Source organism: Emydura macquarii, unplaced genomic scaffold (genome assembly GCF_026122565.2).
Source record: "Emydura macquarii macquarii isolate MOO-44397 ecotype Brisbane River unplaced genomic scaffold, CSIRO-AGI_Emac_v2 contig_480, whole genome shotgun sequence".
NCBI classification, from domain to species: Eukaryota; Metazoa; Chordata; order Testudines; family Chelidae; genus Emydura; species Emydura macquarii.
The window spans coordinates 370,745-391,830 of NW_027130617.1; the positions used below are offsets into that span (position 1 = coordinate 370,745).

At 35.7% G+C, this 21,086-nt stretch overlaps 1 protein-coding gene across 3 annotated transcripts in view; it reads right to left on the minus strand.

Moving 5' to 3' along the window:
• Nucleotides 1–21,086, minus strand: part of DENND1B (DENN domain containing 1B) — a 250,281-nt gene that overhangs the window by 24,973 nt on the left and 204,222 nt on the right. For all 3 annotated transcript variants that reach the window (XM_067538292.1, XM_067538291.1, XM_067538290.1), the window contains 5 exons: nucleotides 17,138–17,228; nucleotides 12,154–12,194; nucleotides 11,155–11,223; nucleotides 7,960–8,016; nucleotides 6,982–7,092 (listed from right to left, as the gene is read on the minus strand). In XM_067538292.1, coding sequence (XP_067394393.1) covers nucleotides 6,982–7,092; nucleotides 7,960–8,016; nucleotides 11,155–11,223; nucleotides 12,154–12,194; nucleotides 17,138–17,228 — 369 coding nt within the window. The remainder of the gene's footprint in view (nucleotides 1–6,981; nucleotides 7,093–7,959; nucleotides 8,017–11,154; nucleotides 11,224–12,153; nucleotides 12,195–17,137; nucleotides 17,229–21,086) is intronic.

The window sequence follows — 21,086 nt, forward strand, 5'->3', positions numbered from 1 at the left end:
CGGAAATCTTCTTGCTAATTCCATGCAGAATTATCCCTTCCAGCTGTCAACCTTACTAGGTGTGAGGTCTCTACAGAAAAGGATTTTTTCCTGTTGCTCTTCTTCTCCCTCCTTTTTCCATCAGCCATACTTATTGTCCTGTAACTGAATCACTTCTTTTTTCATTGCTTCCTTCTTACGTACAAGAGGTTAAAGAATAGAGAGAATGAGAGCTGGAACTGGAGACATAAGGCTGCTCTTTCCGTGCTTCTAGGTCGGGAGGAAAAATTAAGTTGGAAAGGAAGCAGGTGCACGGATACCTTGACTGTCAGAACTTTCGACTCCTTCCTTCTGCTAGGTGGAGCCATAACACTGTCCGTAACTGCTGTTCTTAGGTAGGATGGGAGAAGAGGGATGCATGGCAAAGAAAAGTAGGAGATAAGTATCAGTGTAATACTAGTCTGCCTACAATTTATTTTGATTAGAAGTGTACCCCTTGTTACTTCAGTTAATTGTCAAATATTAAAGAGCTTCTCATTCTCCACAGTATATTCAGCACAATAGTGTTTCTCTTTTAGATCCTTAAAAGAATCCTTTGTCTGTGTAACACTAGGATTGTTTTTGTGACAGACTCACAGCTGAACTGCCTCTCCATTCATTAGTTCGAGAACTAAAATAGATCACATATGTCAAAAGAATGCACTTGCCAAGCTTTCACTTTCTAGGTTTCTCATTTGGATAAAGCTGAGGCAGTATGTGTTGGCGACTGTCCTGAAAAGGCCAAATACTCATCTAAATGCCCCAAAAGCCAGCAAGAGCTTCTGGACCAGCTTCCAGGCCCTTCCTTTTTCTGTTTGGAAACTTGATGACTGAGATGGTTCTTAAGTAGGGTTTATCACTGGGGAGGCAAAACCACATGAAGGACAGATGTCTTCTATAGAATAAAATGAAATGTGAGACTCTAAATCAACAGTGAGTTTCTGTAATGGAGAAACTTGCGCCAGTACTGCAGCTAGTACCAGAGGAGTTCTTTCTGTTTTGTTAAGATCTTAACAACAAAATAAAAGAATGGGCTAACATACAAGAAAAACATTCAGAGATAAAAATAAAAAGCTTTCCAATATCTACATCGTCTCCTTTTTGTTTTAAAATACATCCATCTGCTAAATAAACTACTGGAACGAGGTATTATCCCTTCAATATTTTTTCATAATTCAACTCAGGGGTATGGTTATGTCAGAAATATTTTAAGTAAAATACGGAAATCATATTCAGAGACAACATCTACAAAAAATAAAGATTGCTCTGTTTGAAGAATGTGGATATGACAAAATAAAACATCTATAAAGTAAGATTCACACTATAAATCTGGATATTCTTTTAGATACAAATTCCATTGAGATAACCGTTACTCTGTTTTCTTTCTAAAATATCTTTTGATGTAAGGAGCAAGCATTTACCATATGGCATTGGCTACATATCTGCGTATAATATATGGGAAGATATTAGGACCACCAGAGGGCACCCTTGTAATCTATAATTTGGATTTTTTGCTGTCTAGGTTTTTCATTTTTAATTAAAAGAAAAGCCAAACATTTTGCAGAATGAAGAGCTCTTACTTGACATACAAAGACAAAAGACCTTCCCCACAAATTAAAAGAAAACTAAAATTGCCTGCAATATTTTCAGATTATGCCCTCTTTTGTTCAAAATACATAATTTACTAATTGACTGGAGTTTATTTCAGAACAAATTATTTTATAGGAAAAGTTTGCCTAAAGATGAAGCACACTATTAAATGACAAATTCAAAAGTGAAGTGTTACTGTATATGACATCTGTCAATTGTAATATTTTTATCTACTTTATTTTAATTATTCTATGAGGATTAAAGCTACCCAAACTCCATGTAGGATTTTCAGTTGATATGAGGCATGTGGAGAGATGCTATTGTTCTGTGTTTCATAAATGTGTTTTCAAACATTTCATCTGAATCCAAATACAATAAAAAGCATGGAACTACTACTTTTATGTTTTTTTAACTTATGAAAATGTTCAATTGGAGTTTGATAGTGGGACTTGTGTCTCCCTCTTTTGCAGTGTTTATATTCAGCAGCACTCCAATGTTCCAATTATGCTCCAATCCCCTCTTCCCCCACTTACTTTCTATTCCAACCATGCCAGGTTGGGAGGGCAGTCAGGTACTGGAGGTCCTTTGCAGCTAATGATTATGTCATTTCTTTGCTGGCCATTGGGGGTGGTATTGATGTTCGGGGCCTTCAGTGTTCTCCTGAAGATGCTGAACCCTGCCTCCTCCTCCCTGAGACTTGCTAGATGTTGAGGAGGAGCCGAAGTGCTCATCTGATCACTTGCATTGTGTGTGTTCTATTTATTGGGATTTATTACACTAAGCATTTGAAAGTCACGTTTATGCTCTGCTTTAAAAAAAAAAGGCTAGGAATACTTTTATTTGGTCAATTCACTTATGTCTGGGGAAAGCGAGATAAAAGGTTTAATCTCAACTCGTTTTAGCTACTCTTGTTAAGGTTTCAGTTATAAAATAGACTTTTAAAACACTTTCAAACCCTATATTTAAAATACTGCATAGTCATGACAAGTAGTTCACTTGGTTGCTTCAATATATGTATAAGTAAAGTAGCACGGACACATCGGGATTCCTGGTAAATCCACACTTACAATCCAAATGCCCTATTTTTTATTATGGCTACAAGTTACTGCATGCCTGTAAGTCTTACGTCTATTTCCTTCGAGACAAGGGTGCATTGGTAGCTTATTAATTATAAAATGAGCTCATAGCTGTTACACAGTACTCTGCAAATCTGCTAGCATGTTTTATAAACCACTGAATACATAAGGACTATTTAAAACCTGCAACGTTCACTTTTAAATAAGACACACAATCACCTGGGTTAATGGTTACATATGGTAAAACTACATAGATCATATTCATGAAACAAACAAATCTTTCTGGCATTCCTCCTTTGTTCTTACTGAAACTCCTTTTGGTTTTTTTGTATTTTAAGCAACATGGTAGAAACATGGTTGTGTCTGAATACCGCCCTCCCACCCACAGAAACCTGCACTACATCAATGCATGTGAAGACAAGGAGTTAAAATAAAATTTGCAAAAGCTGAGTTCTCAGTAGTTTCATTCATGTATTACCAAAAAATTCCAGTAAATAGTAAAAAGATAGTCCACAGAGTGCTGTTTGCTAATATGTGGCAAAATAATGTAAACATGGACTGAAACAATCTCATGTTTTGCATTAGCTTATGGTTCAAAAAATTTAACTCAAAATTTCTCATAGTATCTCATGTACTTTGTCTACTTAGAAGATAGAAAATATCAGAGAAATGTTATTAGTTCAAGGCATGAAACAGTTAACAGCAGTGTACATGCCAAGGTTTTAATAAGGCTTAACAATAAAAAGCTTCAATCCTCTACTTTCACTAGATTTTGTTGTTGTGGTTTTCCCTTGCTTAGGGCAATCCATCTGTTAATGTTGACTTGCAATACAACTAAGCTCGTGCACACACAAAAAGCCCAGAATAGCTAACCTAAGGAAGAGTGGGCTCAAACGTATATTAGAGAGAGAGAACAATTCTTCTAACACTATCTTAAACTAAGCTGAACTGTGTGTGTGTTTTTTCTCTTTCTTTCTTTCTTTCTTTGGGAAAGATTTTCCAAATGCTAATTAAAGGAAGCCAATATAATCACTATAGTTTATGATAACAGATTTAATTATTTATCCTCTGATTAGACTTCAACAGCTCTTTTACATATAATTCATTCTGATTTATTTTTTTAAAAGTCTGAAATTTTTTTAAAACAACCACAAGAGCAATGATAAAGATTAGTAAATATTCATTGTTAAAAATGGCTCTGCACTGTGACCAGTGCCAGTATTCTCACTGGGCCAAACTGGCCTTGTTTTCAATAAAACCAGAGAAGAATCCTTTCCCTTGAGCCCTGTTAGGCTGAGGCTGCCGTTGGAACTGTCATCTTCACACAAAAGAAGAGGGGTTGGGTTTTACAAACGCAAAGCCTAATTGGGAGATCTTCATGGCTGTACCCTTGACATTTATTTAAGCCTCATCAACAGAACAGGAAATAACCGTACTAATTAGCAGACCAGCATACAAACTATTATTTGGTGGGGTAAAAAGCAGATTCACATTCTATTGTAGAAAAACTCCTGGTTATTAAACTGATCTCTAGAATGAAGAAAACTTTGGCATTATACACTATTTTATAAAATTATTTTAAAAAAATATTTAAAAATATTTTGAATTAATTTCTAATGAGTAATCTGACATTTATGATTCACTGGAAGGCAACAATGGAGAAATAAAAACTCCCATCCATAGGCCTGACATGAAACAGAAAGTGTAACATTGAATTCTTTATGTTGCTGTGCTTTAAAATGACTTACTGTGGGATGGTTGATAAAGATTGGGGGGGCAGGGGGACCTCATTATCTTGAGGTAAGAAGACTAAAAAATCCACTTTGTCTGGGATTTTGGAGGTATTCGAATAACTGATTTTTCAATAAACCAATTTTTAGCTGTTATTTAACACATATATTTAGATGCATAAGTTACTATGTAACCACTAGCACTGTTCTTATGTTTCGGTTACTATACAGACATGACAGTGATGGGTGCCATTTTAGAAACCTGGACAAAAAGATTAATCAGCAGGAAGGCAAGCTACAGAAAAAAGACAAAGCTCAACAATTACGAAGTACATCAATGAATGCAATTCACTTGCTTTTAATAATAATAATAAATTATATAATTTATATAGATGCAAGCTTTCAAAGCCAGCAGTTTGTCCAATGGATCTTGCATTATTGTTAGCTGATGCAAATAACTTCCATGTTTAAAAACAGCACGAAGTACACCATACAGGACTGCCTGAGGCGCCCCATATATAATGATGTTTTGGGACCACAAAGGCCAGTTTGCGTTTTTTGGTGCTGTTCAAGACCAAACTTCTTGGTCAGTGATTACAGCTTGTTGGCCCCTACCCACCAACTGCATGTGACATCCAGGGTAGAGGATGGGGTGGGGACGCAGGTCATGCTGCTTTCTCAGCTCAGCAAAGATATGGAGCCATTAGTAGCAGAGCTTGTCTCAAACAAACTCCTGCTTTAAAGCACAGTTAGATTTTCTCGGCTCTATATGGGACAAAAAAATCTCAGCTGTTCTGATATATTGTATCATTCTGAAAGAAGCCTATGTTGTTTCAAAAATAAAGTGATAGCTAGTCAGCAGAAAAAATGTATTACATCTCACTATTATGTGAATGAAAAAACATATAAATTTTGAAGTATTCTGCAAGAACACAGTTCTTCAGAAGAAATATTCACATGGAATAATAAAATTTACTTTGGTACAATATATTGATGTTGACTCTAGTATTAAAATCAATTAAAGTGGAACAGCAGACAGAACTGACCATGAAGTAAATTAATAAACTAACCGTTTTGTATATGCGCAGCACTAGAAAGCATCCGAATATTCACATACATATTTAAGCTACATTTCTCTTATACATTTGCTTATATGCATAAAAGTTTAAGTGAACATATAAACAGATTTGGGTATGTGATTCTACACTAGCCTAAAACATGCAGTGTTATGGGACGCAGAGATGTGGTTGAAGAAAAAGTTTCTGTATACTAGAATGACAGTTACCAATTAAAAATAAATATGTTAAGTATCAATCTCTGTTACAAATATTACATTTTTAAAATTCTAAATGTAACTGCATATCTTCGGTCTCAAAAGTCAAGGCATGAAATTTAAACTATAGTAGGCTCTTGAAAGAAAGGATACACTGTGCTAGTCTCTCTGTGAAAATACAATGAGGGCACACAGTTGCAGACTTTAGTATTACTGTATTTAAAAACCTGAAAAACATGTTACAGAAAAGAATCCACTTGCATAATTAAAATAGATACGCCTAAATTATTTATACCACTGGAACCAATGGACTCAGTATTACCATAAATTTTCTAACATTCTACTAAGCAAGTCACTAATCTACTCTAATTTTATATTATGTTCTATAAACATTTTCTATATTATTATTGTTCAAAAACCTGAATGCAAGTATGTGCTTACAGAATTAGAATTTTATCATAACATTATTATGATATCTAAAGTAAAAAAATGTCAATAGTCAGGTAAATTTAACTGTCAATTTGAAGAGGTACTCATTTGACTTACAGTACACACTTCTCATCTGAGGAATAAACTTTTGTGCTACAAAAAGCAGGAATTTGTACATATTATAATGCATACATATTCTTATTAAAAAGAGATCACAAAACCCCAGAACTGTTTATTGCTCTATATAGAATAAAGCTATAATCCAAATAAAGTTTGGATATTTGGGAATTAGTATTGGGCTAAAACTAAGATATTACACCTGTTACAGAGAACCAGAACCATTAAAGGAACCAAGAATAGAAAGACTAGACATCTGACACACTGTTAGCTAGCTGACTTAGTATTAAATTCATTATATGATTATCAGCTTGAGCAAGGTCTGAATTAAAGGCATTTCTCTCTCAAAATCAGCTGACTTTAGATAAAGTATTAACACGTGCCACTGTATTATAGGGTAGTAAAAAGATTAGCAGTGAAAAATCAACTTGGGCGTACATGAATATACCAGAATCCCTTTATTAAAAAACTAATATTCATGATTGTTATGAAATGTATGTTTTATGCCTATGAAATTATTACCTAATGGGAGTCCTCCAGGAGGATGATATATGATAAGCCTTTCTCTCTCCTCTCAAAACAGTATATTATGCGAGCACTATTATTGTGAATACTACTTATCATCAAATTTCCTGAATACAGATGGTAAAATATTATGGTAAATACCTTCATTAACACACTACTTTAACAGGAAAACATTTTCCCCCATATTTTAGGAAAGTGAGAGCATAAGTTTCAGGTGACTTACCTGGGCAAGTCGTCTTTTTTCTGAGTTTCTGCTTTTCTGATTGTGTAATGTGTACACTGGAGCATACTGTACTACACCAGACCTACAAGTTCCATATTCTTCATCACCCTCCTATACAACAGAATAGAGTTTAAATCCAATGTTTATAATAGGTATCTACATACCTTATGTATTTATGCATACTGTGAGCAGCACAAATCATTTTCTTAATACATAGATCATGTTACTAAAAATCTGTCTAAAAATATCATATTTATTAACAAAATGAAATACAGCATTGCAAAAAGTTATTGATTATCAAATGCATCTTTCACAGTGTGAGTTTTCAAATGAGGTTTTTAGAATATATATAAAACATTCTAAATCCATTCATGTTTATTAAATATTTTAAAAACTTTATATTTGAGAAAACTATAAAATTACATTCAAGTTAATTCCCCTTCCCCACAATGAAAATCATAAGTGAAGAAATAAAACTCATTAGGAAAACTGTGTAAGTTATATGCCTAAATCAAGCTTCATTCTGATATTTCTATGTTACTTTTGAAAGTTAAAAATGTTTCTCTATTTTAAAACATTAGCATTGTGCTCAGCTCTTATGAATCCAAAACAGACAACTACACCTTCCGAATTACATTGTACTGCAAGACTATCCTGTCTTAAATTCTCAGCTTGAAGCAAAGGCTTCAATTGTGATATCAAAGCAATCAACTTTATGAAAACATACATCCTGTTAACGTATCTTTGAAGATCTCTGTTGTTCTATGATAAAATATGCAAACAATAAAGAGATTATTCAGTAGATGCATAGAATGACAGATAGTTGCCAGAGGGCTCGTTATGAAAAATGTATTGTTGAACAAAGGGCTAAGCATATTTCAAAAGTCATTAAAAACACAAATCTCATGTGATTTGTAAAGTATAAGATTCAATCTGATACAAGAAGCAAGGTAAAAAAGTAAAAATTGTATTACATACCTTGTGTTTTAACTTACTCCTCACTTCTTTTATTCCCTGCTTTGCATGATTTTTTGCCTAGAAAATTAAAACAAAATGACTTAACTGGCTGTGAAAAATATAGGCTTTGTTAAAAAAATATGCTTCATGAAGCCATATTTAAATGAGAATTATTTTATTTTATTTTTATGTGATAAGGATAATAATCTCTATCGCTAATTTCACATGGGCGGTACCAGTTAGCTATACTATGCTAATAACTGTCAGTATAGTAAGAGGTGTCTCTCTGTGCATACATGCAAATGTTGTGAAAACACACTAGGCAATGTATCCTCAACTATCACTAAAAATGAACCATACTATTGGTCTCTAATGTCCATCTCTTTATTTGAAATGGTCCTTTACATTTGAAGAAGTATTTTAATAGCAAGTCTTTTTGGAAAACTGTTAAGATTGTTAAGCTGACTGCTACAGTGTTTTGCAGTCTGGCAACTTACAAGGCAACATCAATCTTAAAAGAAATGACGTGGTTTTATATGCAGGTGGATAATTTCTCCAGTGTTGCTGAACAACATAGTGCTGATACTTAGGGGGCAATTGTGTGCATTAAAATAGGCAGCCAAGTCCCATGATTGTTCATGACAATAATTTGCACATTATATTGCAAGGGCATCCCTCAATTTAGAGATGAATTTTCATTCTAGATGACAAGTAATTGTATTCAAAATTTTCTACAGTTTATTTTTTCCTAGAAAAAGTGTTAACCTGCTCTTAAGAGGATCAGGAAAGTTTTCTTACATGAATCAAGTTAGATTCAAGTTAACTTCAGAACCAATTCTCAAAAGTAGCCTTGAAAATTGTGGCTATGACTTCTCACATTTAAGGGCCATATCTGAAAAACTTCAGAATCTACTCTAGAAAATCAGTGACATACATATCTTAATTACTTATTTTGCACCCAGGGAAATGTAGTTTATGGGGAGAATGATGAGTATTTCCATACAAAAGTGCCTTGGGGCACTTTTCGAGGCCAGATTGTTGTGCTTTTGAAAATTTGATCCTTAAATCATAAACTCACTAGCTCAATAACAAACAATGCAACAGGGTGCCATGTAGTAGATGTTAGCATGAGAACAACAGTTTATCTTCCAAACTCATATTCACAGCACTTGGATGCATTTAGTAGTCTGTTAGGATTCTGGGAGAAGGTACAAACTCCATTATTGTTTCAGTGCCACCATAAGACAACCCTTAATGCAATACTCATCGATATTCCACATTCCTATCAGCAGGTAGGCAAGGGTCTATGAGGGCAGCAGCATGTATGGAAGGGGAAAGGGCAATAGAGGACATATAGGCCTGCTTCTGCACCTTGTTCCAGATGTGAGGACCCTTGAACATGCACATAGCTGCACTGAAATTAATGAGGCTTCTTGTGCACAAAGGAGTCAACTGATGCAGAAAAAGTTGTAGGGTCAGGGACATAATGGGCAAAATCGGTAGCTGGGAGGAAATCATGAAACCTCATCTATGAAAAACAGAGGAGGAGAATAATTTCCTGCTAACCTGTTAATGAACCATTTTTAAATTATAAATGAGTGCATGAATATACAGTACCTTTAATTTATTTACCTGTTTCTTTCCTCATGACTTTTGTGAGAGTTTGAACTGATGTACAATTAAAAATTCTCTTTTAAAGTTTTATTTAAAATCTACTAGCATCAGATTGCAGCACTGATTTATTCAGAACTACTTACTATGCATCAATCTAAAGAGTCTTTAGAAAAGCCAAAAGGAAGGCAAAAGAAGACTCTTCCCCTATGTGCTTTGACTCCAATCCTAAAATACTTATCATTGTGTCACTTCTTACGAGGTACCACACTGTTTTTATACCCTGGATAATATAACGTAATTCACATGCTTTATGAGTTAGGCATATTTAAAGACAATTTAAAAACTGGACTGATTGTTGAACTGAAGACATAAAACAAGTCAAACAGCGTGTGGCAATCTGAGTAGTGCAGTGAAGATTTACACGCATCTGTTGCACACTGTCAGTGTGGACTGTTCTACCACACACTAAAAGTTCCCTGGAACACTTTGATCTATTCCTGCTCCAAAGTGGGCTAGATCAAAACACATCAGGTAACTTTTACTGTCGCAGGGTCCATACAGACAGTTAGCACATGACATGCTAGGGCAGTGCAGATTTACCCCAGCTTGTTGTGTACTGACTGTTCAACTAGATAAGCTGTAAGACAAGGGACAGGAGCGTAAGTCCATAACTTTTTGAATTAGTGCTATTTTATTAAGACCATAGCAATGAGTTTAGAAGAGTCTCACACCCAATAAGTAATAGATTGGTCATAATGGAAGTTTTGGACTGCAATTGTTCCCTGCACTCAATATATTTGTTTCCCAACACACTTTTGGACAAGGTACCACTTAATGCAGTGATCCCAAACTTTTTCTGTTGCTCCCCACTTCACCTGTAATGGAACCTGTCCGTGCCCTCCCGGGAGCCGTGTTCAGGATCCAGGAGCGGAGCCACAGTTGGGGCTGGAGCTGCGGCCAGGAATGGGGCCATGGTAGGAGCTGCAGCTGGTGCCATGGCCTGGACAAGAGCTGCGGCTGGGAGCCAGGAGCCGAGGCCAGGCTCGGCAGTTTGGGGACCAATGACTTAATGCCATAGTGGAGTTGCATTTGCTTATGATAAGGCTCAGTTTGTCCCTTAGGGACTTATTGTTATTTACACAAAGACCCCTTTACACCACTGAGAACTGTAAATTAAATTTATATTCACTTTAAATTTACGCAGCCAGGGAGATATAAAGGGGTCTTGGTTTAAATGAGATTTAGTATTTTCAGAATCCATATTTTAATGACATCAGTTAAGTAGAGGTTTTCAGCTGTATTTCAAATATGTAATAGGTATTCAAATAAGCATCTACTGTATATTTTGAATGAAGCCAAAATTAGCATACTGAACCCTTTAAAAACATGGAGTGGTTATTATTCTGCACAAGCTATCTGTCAGATTCAGAATCAGCTCTTAAGTCCCCAGCACTGTACTGGAGTAGGAATGAAAGCTGAAAACGATTTCTGAGACTGTAATGTTTTTCTGTAATACATATTGGTAGGATACAGCTTTTTCAGTTATTGAGAAGAACTGGAGATTGTAGGCGGTTTTTTATGCACAGATTGAGTTGATCTTACAAATTTGTATGCTGTTTTCACAGCCGGGCTGGCTTTGGTCATTGCTGTGTTGATTAGTGCACCTCCTTTCTGAAACATACAAAAACATATTTGAATAACCCTTACAACACAGGTTAAAAGTTAAGACAATAGCAAGAAAAATAAATAACAGGCTGGCATACAATTAAGTAGGGAAATAATGGCCCTGTTTTTAAATTAGGAAAAATTTCCACAGCTGTATTGCATCTACAACCTACTGTCTACAACTACACAAGGGTTACAGTACGTCAGTATCATGGCTGACACATATTTATCAAGGCATTCTAAGATAATGACGTAGTCTCATACCTATGCATGAACTGTTACCATTATACATGTAATATGTAAGTTTTACTTGGCTTTTTAATGGATATATTGTATCATTAAAACAAACAAACAAACAATTTCTATCACATTGAGGTAATCATGTCTAATTTAATTATATAACAGTTTTGTCTAAAATACTATCATTTATTAAACCTTCCTGGTAACCATGTTGTGCAACAAAGGGTCCTCTGTTAGTCAGACTATAAAAACATTAATATTAACCAAACTGCTGTTTACTAGAAGTGATAAAATTCCTATCAAATCCTCGTGCCACACCTAACTCAGAGTTATGGAATGTAACACAAAACAGCATACAGAAAAATACTTGGCTAGATACACAGAGAAACATTCTGTGCTTCTCAAAATTTGGCATTTATTTTGTGGATGAGATTTTTTTCCTCATTTTTAAACTAATATAAAGATGTTGTCATGACAAAGACACTACTTTATGACAAAATATATTTGGGTAAAAATAACTTCCTTAATAATGTAAGATATTTTCTCTGTTACATAAATACAAGGAACAGTACAAAAATTTAGAGACTGGCACTAAATTGACCATATAAAGTCAAATATCCTTTTAAGGCTCGATGTTCAGTATGATGACTTTTCCAAAGATAAATAAACTAGTCAAATAAAAATAAAGTTTTATACCTTTACTGTATGCACCCACTGCTGATAAGATCTTGAATTTCCTAAGATGTGAATGTAAAATAAAATAAAATAAAATGATCAGAAACACATTCAACACATTTTTGGGTGTTCCTGCCCTCTCCATAATATACTTTGTATTTAAAAAAAAATTGACTTAGATTCTTATACGAATTTGAGTCTTTCAAGAATGTGGAGGATGAAACTCCATATACACAAAAACCAAAATGGGGGTTACTCTATTATGAACCCCTTATTTTCTTTCCAATAGTGCTTTTTCACTACACCCAATAGTTTCTGTGAAGAAAACTGCTAAATCTGACTCAAGTACAAAGAGAAATTAAGGTCAGAAAAAACAAGAGACTCACTAAAACAAAAGTAAAAAATCATAAAAAGTCTGAAGGAGGGGGATGTATATATTGTGCAAAGAATATATTTTGTATTGAATATAGTGTTTTCCTCCTTTTTACCCAGAGCTGGGTTCATTCCTCTCTTCTCTCTGGGCAAAAAGAAAACCTTGCAGTGAGAAAAGGAACTGGGCTGTAGACACTACCATCTTACAGTCAAAGAGAAAAGGACAAGCGACAGGAATAAGAACCTTGGCATCGCTTCACATCTCCTGTGTAGGGAGACTCTCTGTAACTGGAAGTGTAAATTACATGTTATTTCTTTCACACTGTAGAAGGCAAGTGGATGAGTAAAACAACTACCAACATAGATAAGTTCTTTGGATGCTATTATATTATTAAATTGGCCACAAAAGACAAGCTAACATTTGATAGGCTGAGGTAGAACTGAAACATCACTTTCATAAGGCACTTCAGTTGAGCACGTAAGACTGACTTCCTTATCTTTGAGAAATGTTCAGAGTAGATTAATCACTTGAATTTACTGATACTGTGAAGTGCAGTGATAGCTACCATGAATGAATACTTCCATGCAAGAAATTTGAGCTCACAAAAATCATGTTCAAAGAGAGCATTTATCAACTTTGCAAGGAATACACTGATATTCTTTGACAACATAGGAGATTTCAAAAGTTTCTTAAGATCTGAAATAAATCTAATAACTAGAAACTGGATTAGCCAAAACACCAGCAAACCAAGCTCTCATAGAACATATCTGAGGACTAACTGGATAATTGCAAAAGGTAATCCAGCAATTTCTGAGTGGGACAAGTGAAGGGATTAGCTGTTTGGACTTGTACAAATGCTTTCATTTAAATGTTCCAGGCCATTGCACTCAATTCCTTGCGAGCAATTCTGCAATAGCCAATTCAACAGTGGTGTGAGTGAAAAGTGATGCCAAGTTGGAAAAGACAGCTTAACAGAGTTGACTGTTCTCACATCCCCTGCATAAATCCCTTTACAAATACACAACAGTCACAGTGACTGAACAGTTGTCCCTTAAGATTGACTAGGCTCACTAGAGTTACTGGAGGATACACAGTATACACACAAAAACTATTTCCTCACCACAAGGTAGAACGTAGCCACTACTAATTCACCAATATAATGAACTTGCTAATGTAACAATTTATTGCTCAGGGCCAAGGTAATCTTAGACAGAGAATCATTTGGGACTTGATCAAACGTCCATTGAAATAATGGACTACTACTGGCTCTTAAGAGAGAAATTCCCACACTTGAAGCGTGTTTACCATGGCCCCTATGAATTCCACTTCTTACCAGAGATTATAGTAGATGAGATTTTGTAATTTATTATGAGGTTTATTAGTCCAGAATACTGATGGGGAGGCTTATAGGTCACAAATCCTTCCGAAGTTCTATCATTTACTAGCCAATGAGTGAAGAAAAACAGATACAACCTCAACCAGGGAAAACACAAAGCAAACACTACATGTGCTGAGCCATATCTGAACTACCTCAAATTTAAATTGGAAAAAATGAATTCTTATTATAAAGATCAGATCCCCGACACAGATTCAAAGTCTCTTGACTTCTTCACTATTAAGTAGAATCTTTTTCCACTAGTAGCTCCAAGGTTGTCAGCATAAATTAAAAAAAAATAGCGTACTAATATAATACAATACTAATGTTTACTGATATTTTATTCACTAAATTTGCCAATACCTTCTGGTTATGAAAAAGATATTCTCTGGATGAGTAAAATGTATCTGTAAAAATTATTAACAAGCCCCAGTCCAAGAAAAATTAGGTGATAGGTTCAAAGGTACAGCTGGTCTGCTGCTACAGAAGCAGGAAAGATTCCCAGTTAAACTTCTTGCTAATATTTATTTATGTATGAAGGCAATTTGCTGAGAATCCCAAGATTTGTAGTTTGTATTTCTGAGCAGCCAGATGTGCCCAGGGGCCAGCAAGTTTAAATAACTGTGCAAAAAGTTTTTATTGAACAGTAGCAATGCAACACAGGCTAACATTGGGTTTTAGCCTATTTTCCAATATGACCACATTAAAGAAAAAGAAAGAGTTCTACTGATAAAATTAATTTCATAAGTTTTTGCCATTAACATGAGATACTTTTTCCAGCAATGAAAAATGCTTTTCCTCTTGTGAAAGGGAATGTAGTGAAGCATAGTGTGAAAGTGTGAGAGAAAAAAGAAGGGGGAAAAAAAAAAAAACAGATGGCCCAAAGGGAACATAAAAATGATTAGCAATCCTAATATGCCTGCAATAAGCAGGCTCCCGGGAGGTGGGGTGTTGAACACCTGATTCTCAACATTATTCCCAGGTCTCTGCTTGCACTGGCATACTCCTTCCCCATTCCCTGCCTCCACTTGACATTTACCCTGTAAAAAAATTGATTGAAAAAAGTTTACAACAGGTGGGGAACAAATTTTCCACCAGCTAACAGAATTGTTTTTTCATGTGGCACACCTAGAGAGAGCACAAAAAGGACTCATCAACTCTGTCCCTCCAGCAGAACTGATAGAATAGAAGCAAAAGACCACAGAATGCACCATCAATAATGCTAGCACTGAAAGTTACATTCACACTGATGATTCTTATATTTACTTCTATCGGCGAATGCATGTGACAGAAGATGGAAACCTGAGAAGTTTTAGTGGGAATGCTGCCTGATGCAGAATGCCATTTTGATACAGTAGACAATTTCTTTTCATCCTTCAGACTGAAAAAGCGTATTTTCAAATCACTATATTTAAAGAAAAATCTACTTATATATATTTCTGATGAAATGCTGTCCCTATCCCTTCACCAATGCACAGGTTACTTTGACTTTTAGTGACCTCTCTGAAAGCTGGTCTCCACTCAGTTTTGTAAAGTCTTGGGCCAATGGTAAAGTTGATGGGATTTAACTATGAAAAATAATACAGTTCTACCCCATTAGTGTCACCAGATGTCACCCTCAATTCCATACTTGTTGCTCTCTCTCCACCACATAATGATAATGAGGCAGCAGTTATGTAAATATTGAATAGGTGCCCTAAGCAATTTGTCCACAATATGATACAGTTTGTCTGACTTGAAAAGTCAGGATACAATACATTCTAACCCAAAAAACTGCTATTGAGGGTGAGCATTCCCTCATGAGCATAGCCAGATAAGACATGAGGTTGACAAAACGTATCAATGTAGAGCCAAAAACCTAACTTTATCCAAGTTCTAATGTTGTTTCACTGCACCCTCTTGACCTCTTAACAGCAGGGAGCAAAGGAAGCACTGACATTACCTATCTGAATTGACATGGCCACTGCGTAAAAACTATTTATAAAGCTGTAGGAGTAAGTTGCCCTAAAGGGCACGGAGACTGGGGGGTCGGGGTCGGGGGGGGAGAGGACTAAATCTTGGTTTGACCACCATTCTCTCCTAACCTCATCAAGGAAAAACAGGCCAGATCTCAGCCCAAGACTAGGGAGATGGGAGAAAGAAGGGAGCAAAGGTCACTTTACAGTCAGGATCTAGAGAAGTAGGCTTCTATATCGAGTGTTCAGAGGACATGGTACGAAATCTGTTATGGTGGCTTTGCAGGGCAAATCCTCCACTGGCCAGATCTGCTAGCTTTAAGGTAGCTTTGTAGGAGAAGACTGTCCCAAAGCTGCCCTAAGAGACAGAATTTGGTTCAAATCACACAATTCACATTGGTAAAGAAGACTGAGGCTCTGCTATGAAAATTAACGGTAAAAATGGCATTGTGGAGGCCCACATTTATTGTAGGAAATATAAGTGGTTTATAACTAAGAAGGTGTAACTGACTAGCCATGGAACTAGAAATGATTAGAGAATCCTGATAGAAACACAGAACATGGAATTGGATCCACTTTGAGCTTTCTTGGATGTACTGGCTTGGCAGGCTAGCAGGAATTAAAAGTAATAAAAATTTATTTTAGTCATTAAAGTCAGTGGATATGACTGAACACAAGCAGGAAATAGTAGATTTGATTAGGAAGAAGATACATTTTTACACTGTCGCTTTTTAGAGTAGAATTCTAAAGATTAAGATTATTTAAGCATAGTGCATTTTGCTTGAGACAGTAATAATTTATATTTTGGAGAAATTTGCCTTAGGTACATTGCAGAAACACATGAAATATGTGAATTTTTAAAAAAGACATTATAAAATAACTAAATTAACTGTTAATAAAAGGAAAGGAATTAGGGAATCAAAATCTTGTAATTATTACAAAAATATTCTTCAGCCAGTAAATATCTGATCAGTTATTAAGCAAGCCAATACTTTAAAAAATCTAATAAAATCTCACTTGATCTTGATTTTATAAAAACCAGATCATTAAATTAAAATAATTCCATTTATTTTCATTTAATGCACTCCAAATGTTTGGCTAAATAGCGAGTTAGCTATTCTGCTACTGATACATAATAGACTGAAACTCTGCTAAAAATGAATCAGAAGTATTTAGTCAGATAATCAGTAATAATGTTAAGCCGTTATCTGGTTTTTGTTCAAGTCAAAATGACATCTTCAATGGATCCTGTGGAACAGGCAATGATATATACAAACAAATGCTCCTGAAATAATTCTGTACCTCCACAGAAGCCTCCATTAGTGATCTCTTCTTCAAAAACATCAGAGAACCCTTTTCCTACATTTAGCTTTGATAGTCGACCATCAATAAACTGGAATATAAAAAACACGAGTCAAAAATATGTTGGCCTTTCCTTAACTTTCACAATATTAAATTAAAGTATATACATATATATATAATATATACACACATACCTACATACATATATGTTACATGTAAAATATCTATGTTAAAATAATATTACAGATCACAAGAATGCTGTAATACTTTTGGGTAGATGTTGTAACGGTGGATATGAATACATTGTATTCATATGGCAGAAATATTATCACCATCGTACCAGTGCTTTTAGTATTCTCTTCTAGTATTGTTTGTGTGAGAGAATATAAAACTTAAAATATTTTAACTAACAAGATTAGTCTCTGAATGAAACTCCAAATCTCATTTTTTTCCCAAATTTTGTATTTTTAAATTGCTGTCTAGATTATTCTTTTTCACAGCAGATGATGTGAAAGTTTATTAATTTATTTCCTAATAAATGTTTAATTTCAGGTTTAAAATTATAATCACTTATGGATATTGAGAAGTTCTCTCAGGTTGTATTTGAAGGGTCAAGAACTGGTCTCATCTCATGTCCCTGATGCCTTTCCAGATAAGTATCACTGAGTCCGAAGAACAGCTAGCTGAAAAATGTTAAAATCTGTAGTTGAAATTTGGATAAATTTTGACCAGCTCTACTCCAAAGTAAGGCTGAACTGGGATATCTGATGCTCACTGACTGCACTCGAGAATTCTGGCTGAGGATTGAAACTCTGCTGGATGAGGAGTTATGTGTGAGGAGACCAAAGACAGCAGAGTTTGGATCACAGTCATTCTATATGGATGGAGAGGAAGTTTGTAGCTGCAGGCTGAAAGGAACATTGGCAACAGCAGTAAGTATGTTGGAAGGGTATTTCATTTAAGCATAGGAGAGCCCAATGCACCGAGTGCCATAACAGAAGTACTGTGTGATACAGAGCCATATTTTAAACTTGGCCTTTGCCAGCCTCCACCTGGACTGTGTGCACATACTGGTTCATACAGCCACGCTTTTCAGGTGCAAACACATACCTGCCTGCATATTTGAAAATTCGAACACTTGCACATGTGTGTGTACAGGCATGAATCAATTAGAATTTTGACTCACAAAACAATTTTCACTTAATGGGATTTGCAGATGCATGTTCGAACACATCAATATTTATGTACATATGCAAGTGCATGCATTTGTGCATGCAAAGGCTAAAAGTGCAGTCCAAATATGTCAGAAACAAAGAACGGTGAAAATAAAACAAACAATCTCATATAACCTCCTAGAAGAAATGAAATTCAGTTTGTTTTACAGGATTAAGACTAGAAAAATTGGCATTTCTAGAATGCTTTCAAGGACTAATCCATCCATTTTAGTTTGAGTAGGTTAGCTCAAGTCTGAGCAAAAATAAATTGAGAAAACATTTTACTGATTATTCATTTTCTAGCAGGAGTTCCTAGTTAATTCACTGTTACTAAAATAGCACATAGATGCTAACAGAAATTAATTATTTGGCTAAGTACATACATTATCACAGATTATCCAAACAGTACTGTCAGTGGCAATCTGATGCTTGTCAATGGATAGACTGATGACATGAAAAACTCCAATCTTTAAGTACAAAAAATTTCAGGAGCAATAATAATAGAGCACATGCTGTCGAAGATAATCATTCCCTGTATTTTCATGGCTAAACTCCTTTTTAATTTTTCATTCTGACTCCAAGTAGGCTTCTTTCCAAATGGATTTGGTTCATGGTCAGACCACTATGGGATCACTGGATTATTTCACAATAAGAAAAAGAGATAAGAGCAATAAGAGCATCTTTAGCTACTGCTGTGCAGAAAACAGTCTTTGAACTCTAAGACATTATCTCTTTGGAGAAAGTTATGTATTCACTCCATGCCATAAACCAACACATGATTTATGGACACTCTCATCATTTGGTAAAATATCAACAGAAAACGGAGAGGCTGACTTTTAGTCTCCAGTGCAAGGATTAGTCTAATATAACATTTCAAAGTAAATACTGCCAAATATAAATGTTAACAGAAACAATGGAAACTTATTTGGAAGAGTAGCGGAAGTGAAAGCAATGCTGTTCCAGTTTTTTGTTTGTTTTTAGTACTACATAGTAGAAAGCTCAGGTAATGTTAGTGGAACCCAAGTATACATAGCATGGCTCTTTGTCCCCTTCTGTAGGATGGACCTCAGAGAGGCTTCTAAGTCTGTATTGCCTTTGAGCTAGTAGATCTGGGTTTTTAAGTTCAGGCAGTAGAGGCTCATGCTTTTAGATCCAGAGAATCTGAGTCTGATATCCACTACTGACAAACCACTCAGTGGCACTGCATAATTAACCCAGAAGGGAAAATATTTAACTGCAATTTTGCTTCTCTGGGGACATCGTTCTGATAGGATTCTTACTTTTGGGCCTTAGCTCCTTACCACAAGAATAGCCAGACTCCCAGAGATCTTAAAGAATTTTGCCCCTGGAGGATACAACATGAGACAGTTCCCTCGCAGGACTTTATGTGCCACCGCCTGTAGCGAACAGGTGATGCCAGCCAATTCATTTGGTTGTGCAGAAGACAAACTCCCACAATAAATCAACTCAAATTTAGGTAAAGCAATCTAAAAGTATGTCTCAGAGGAAAAAAAAAAAAAAAAGAAAGAAATCAGGTACAAGAAAGAAAACATCTTAAAGAAAGTAATTCCCACACTCTGAAGTGACGTGGGCAAATGAATGAAAATCCTATTTTATTTTGTATCTTTAGAGAAGCAGAATTACAGGTAACTTCCACTTTTCTGTAGATATAATCTGCGAGTATTCTCACTTTTGAGGAATAGGAAGCTTAAGGAGTAACTCATAAGAAAAAGTAGGCAAAGTTGTAATAACTTCTGCAAAATCTGAAAGAAATAGCTTCATTTCTCAGGATGTTGCTGTCTTGGTGCCTCTTCAGAGTGGAGGCTATCTGAGGCTAGATAGCAATACTTATCACTTGAACTTCTGCCTTCTGATTCAAGCAGTTAGAATTATTTAGGTGAAGTGGGGGGGCCTGGAAGAACAACAGAACTTCATAAAGCATTCACTCTGACTTTGCTGGAGCCCATAGGGAGGGTGTTAGCACTGAGTTTCTGATGCTCACTGGCGTAGGCTAACTCAAGCTTTTCCTTTCAAGGGTTTATACTTTGAATGCTCTGGCCTGATCCTTCTGTGCTAGACTTACAGGTATTTTCCTGGGATGTTCCAAAGAGGCTTGAGAGGTGCTCCCCATATCTCTTTATCACATAGGGTGATATCTGAACGCAAACCTAACACTCTTGTGCACTGGGGTTGATTTCTAGGCAGACGCTGCCAGGAGTATGGCTGTCTATAATGAACATAGTTCTGCTTCATGGCTTGAAGCTGCTGAGCAGGTTTCTTTCCTCTTTCAAGGACAGGGTACATCAAGAGAAAACAGAAGATGCTGGAAACACTAAGGGGTTGCTGATGCAACAAGAAAGAAAAATGTACATTGGAGCCCTGAAACAATAAACAGCAACATACTAAAAAATGCATCTGAGTGCTCAGGCAAAGGTCTCACAGTTCAGGCAACTTGCCAAACCAGCTGGATGTTTGCAGAAAGAATGAAAAGGATATAAGCAGTGGGAAGAATTGGAGCAATGCAGAGTGCAATGAGCATAAAGTGACCTTAGTGTAAATGAGAATGAGGCTCTTTGCCACTAGGTGCAAAATAATTTAGGTGCTAATATATGGTAAAGTATTTCTCCTTACAGGTTGGGAAAAGATGGTTTCTTCATGAAACTTGAATTTTGAGGCTTGAAATTATTTCTGCTTAAATAGCTTACAGTGTACTTTGTGCCCTTAAAATATATATT